At 30.6% G+C, this 4,484-nt stretch overlaps 1 protein-coding gene across 1 annotated transcript; it reads left to right on the top strand.

Annotated features, from left to right (window-relative positions):
* On the top strand, nt 2,363–3,400 carry LOC109832305 (protein MIZU-KUSSEI 1-like). Its single transcript, XM_020399727.1, has 2 exons — nt 2,363–2,419; nt 2,525–3,400. The coding sequence occupies exon 2, from the start codon at nt 2,560–2,562 to the stop codon at nt 3,262–3,264; it is 705 nt and encodes a 234-aa protein (XP_020255316.1). The 5' UTR covers nt 2,363–2,419; nt 2,525–2,559; the 3' UTR covers nt 3,265–3,400.

The raw sequence follows: 4,484 nt of genomic DNA, 5'->3' as shown, positions 1-4,484 counted from the left end.
TGGTCAGTGGAAGAAAATGTATGAGCTAATTTAGACTCAAGAGATGAAAGAGATGTTATATAAAAATAAAAAGGGTTGTTTGTTAGGCTCCGTTTGGATAACATGGTAATTTACTTATTTCCATTGTGTTTTTGCTAAAACCAAAACACCGTGCGTTTAAAAACCATAGTGCTTTTTAAGCTAAATCATCCTCAAACCAAAAACGCAACACTTATTTCAAAACACCTTGTAGGTGTTTTGAGTTTGGAGTTTTGGTTTGAGTTTGAGAAGGTGTTAATATAATATCTAACATAATATATTAAATATAATTAATATAGACTTATTATCAACATGCTTATTATATTATACTATACTATACTATACTATATTATATTTCATCTAATATAGTAATATTTATTAAGTAGTATAAAATATAATAAATAAAATATCTTATATAATAATATAATAACATACAAAATACAAGTATTTAATATGTTAATAATGTATTTTATAATAATAAATAATAATAAAACATAAAAAAAACTAATTTAAAAATAATAAAAAAGGTTATTGATATTAAATAAAACATAATAATATATAATAATATACTATACAATAGTATAGTCGCTATAATATTATTAATTTTTTAATAAATAAATTGTAATAAATTAATAATTTATATTAATATATTGTATAGTAAATGTAATATAATATATAAAAATTAAATATTATATAATAAATAATATATTTATTATAAAGTAAATGAAAATTTTTAATAATAAATATTATACTAACAAAATATAATGAAAAAAATTAATAATGTAGTATATAACATTTGTTATCATAAATTGTTATATATATTAAAAGTACTATTAATAAATTTTTAATAAATAAATTGTAATAATTAATAATATAATAATATATGTATAGTAAATGATAATATAATATATAAAATATTAATATATTATATAATAAATAATAATCTATTATAAAGTAAAATAATTTTAATAATAAAATAATTTATTGCTAACAAATTTCAATAAAAAAATAGATATATTCGAAGTATATAACATTTATTTATATCATAAATTGTTAATATATAATAAAGTACTATTAATAAACTCAACATATTTTAAAAAACTAAACAATTATATGATATAAAATATTTATAATATATAAATTTATAATACATATATAATAACAAATATAACATATTAATAATTACATTATATGATAATATTATAATATTATATTAACATAAATAACATTATTTAGAAATATTAATATAATGATAACAATAAATTGAATACCAAAATAATAAATATATAAATTATTTAAATATAATATGTTAATAATTGTAATAAATAATAGTATACATAATGTAACTCATTAAAGTACAACATAATATTATAATATATTATACAATATTATATTAAATTATATTATATTATATTTAATGCTTATAATACTATAATAGTGCAAACTAAATATTATAACATTTTATTATAATTAATATATAATATATTAATAATATGTTTAATACTAATATTGTAATTGGTCAAACTAGTGTTGACCAAAAATACTTAACATGGTGTTTTGAAAACATTTAAGGGAAAAACATAATACCATGGTTTTTTTTACAAAAACACAATAAGAAAAACAATATGGTATCCAAACAAAGTCATAGTTAATTTGGTTCATAGTTTATGCAATTATTCAAATTGAATTTTAAAAGTATAGACTCTACATCTTGTTATTATAATTATTTGATTAACTTTGTCGTATACTATTTTGTGACTGATTGGGAAGAAATTCATAGTCTTGAGCTGAAATTTTGGACTCATTAGCAGCCAGTGCTCAAAAGACCCAAAGCAATAAAGAATGAAGCGCACCATTCTCTAATTTTACATTAGGTAGTTTCTACAAAACTCTGGCCCCCGACATGCAACTAAGGTAGACCAAAAAGTAAACATTGGCATTCTAAAATTCTAACTATAGACATAACATTTGTATGTAGTATTAGATTATAAACTATTGATAATGATTTTATTCTTGACCAAATATTAGGAGGTGCATTTAATAAAGAGTTATGGATGATTATTTAAGGATTAATTATAACCTATGGTATAATTGCGGATTATCAAAATTTAAAAGGGCAAAATAGGAAATTAAAAGTTTTAACATGTGTATTCTCTTTTATAAGTAGTATAAGTATAGTATAGATATAGTAATAGATTATATTAGGTTAACCCTAATAAAAACAGTTAATATAGGTTAAAGCAATATCACCTATTTATTTCGAAAAAATAAAAGCACGGTCAACTGTAAATTCGGGTTGTTAAGATGTATCTCTTCATAATATCTAGCAGTATCCTGAGGATCCCAATTTTTCTCGTCAATTCCCGCATGAGCAGAGAGAAGGATGATCACAAATCGTATGGTAACCCAATCTCACATCTTAATATGCAACAAACTCAAAAACTAATCAACCATCTCCTCTTTAACTCCTTTTTCTTCTTTCCCGTTGACTTACGCTGGGATTGAGAGTGATATGATTCACAGCCTGTGAGCGTGCAAACTATGGAAGCACCAAGATCAAACAACAACCAACCACCGCCACCACCTAATGATGATGGTGGTGCCATTGCAGCAACGACCACGGGCGGTGGGAGACTGTGGAAGTTGCTCGTGTCGATCGCCGACTCGTTGTTTGTTCCATGCACACCACCCAACGTCTTCCTCCCTAGCCTCCCATGGGCCAACATTTTCAGCATCACCTCCACCTCTCCAGTAAGTTCCTCCGGCACTGTCGTAATCGGAACAATCCTCTCCGATCAAGAAACTACAAAGAACAAGGTGAAGCTCTGCTTCCAGCTCCCACAGGATCCCAATCCCTTCCTCTTCCTCGATCTCCCCATCAGCCATCTCGACAGCGACGACGCCTGCAGAGTCGTGCTCGAATGCGACCGCGTGAAATCAGGCGGCAGGCCCCTGATGAGCGTTGTCACGTGGGCGGTGTACTTCAACGGGAAGAGGGTCGGGTTTGGATCGAGGAGGGAGGTCGATGCTGGTGCCGGATGGGCTCTGGATTCTTTGCGTGGGGTTTCGACCGGCGTTGGGGTGCTTCCACCGCCGCCGACGGCAGATGATGGCCCGAGGTTGGGGTACATGAGAGGGAAGTTTGAGAGGGTTGTTGGGTCTGCTGACTCGGAGTCTTATCATTTTGTTGATCCTGCTGGGTGTCTTGGCGGCAATGAGCTCAGTTTCTTCTTCGTTCGTCTCTGATGTGCGCTCTTCAATGATTTCTCTTTTTTTTTAGAGAGAGTTCTCCAAGGGTGGGTTGAATTGTGGGATCGAATTAGTGCTTAAATTGTAATAGTCCAGTATCAAGTTTTAAGTGCCTACGTATCTTGAGTTTTAATTTTTTTTTTCTTTTTTTCCTTCTTCAGACTGTATACCCATTTGCTCACATCTATGCCGTTAAATCAGTGGGCATTCGTTGATTACGATGATTAGAAACTAGCTATCTAATTTACTACTTAATAATTGTATCAAAAGTAGAAACTAACGTTCTGCTTATCGTCGTCACTGTTTCCTGTTTTTTGTTAAGGGAGATTATACAAAATTGAAGTTAAAAGGGATTATACAGAACTAGAAATTAATTACAGGGGAGATGGATTCGTTATTTCTAAAATTAAACTCCTTTCAAATTAACTCTCATAAATATTTTCTAAAACTAATTTAAAAGTTCATCGCAAATGAAAATTTCTAAATTATTCTTAAATTTCATTCCAAAGCTTTGTAAAATTTCTTAAATTTCTGCCAAATATTTTGTTGATGGAGCTACACCGACTAATTTTTATTTTTGCTAGTGTAGGCATCAAAAATTTGCCTATAGGTCCCAAACTCACCTCAAGACAGAGAGAAGACGCAGAACGTCATCATCTAAGTCAGAGAAAATCATCCAATGCAGAAGGAAGCAAAGGAGAACACAAAACACAACTCAAAAATAGGACTTGGAATTGTCTCATAATTGGTGTCTCGCATATGCGAGATAGTGGAGGTTGTCTCGCCAACTACGAGACAGCCTCCCAAGTGTTTTGGCAGTTTTATGAGGTTTTTTGGGGTCCACTTGACTCCATAACTGCTTGAGGACGCTCATTAACGTTAGTGGGTAGTTACATCCGAGAAATACGCCCACTACCCACGAAAATTGTGGCATTTAACGCATTTTAAGATAGTAGGTGGCGGTTACAAAGTCCTGGAAGTTGTCTCCTTTGGCCGAGACAGTGGACACTGTCTCGCCCACATGAGACATTGACCACCAAGTGTTTTGCCTCTTATTCGATGATTATGGTTTCCAATTGCTATAAATAACCCCTTACACACTTGTGAAGGGAAACCAATGTGTGATCAAGCAGAGAGAGGCTGGCATTTGGTGAACTTTGAGAGCAAGAGAGAGTTCTTCATCCACTTTCAAGTATTCTCAAGAGTCCTTTGGTGTT

This window comes from Asparagus officinalis, chromosome 3, assembly GCF_001876935.1.
Source record: "Asparagus officinalis chromosome 3, Aspof.V1, whole genome shotgun sequence".
NCBI classification, from domain to species: Eukaryota; Viridiplantae; Streptophyta; class Magnoliopsida; order Asparagales; family Asparagaceae; genus Asparagus; species Asparagus officinalis.
This window is presented reverse-complemented; position numbering and strand designations above follow the sequence as displayed.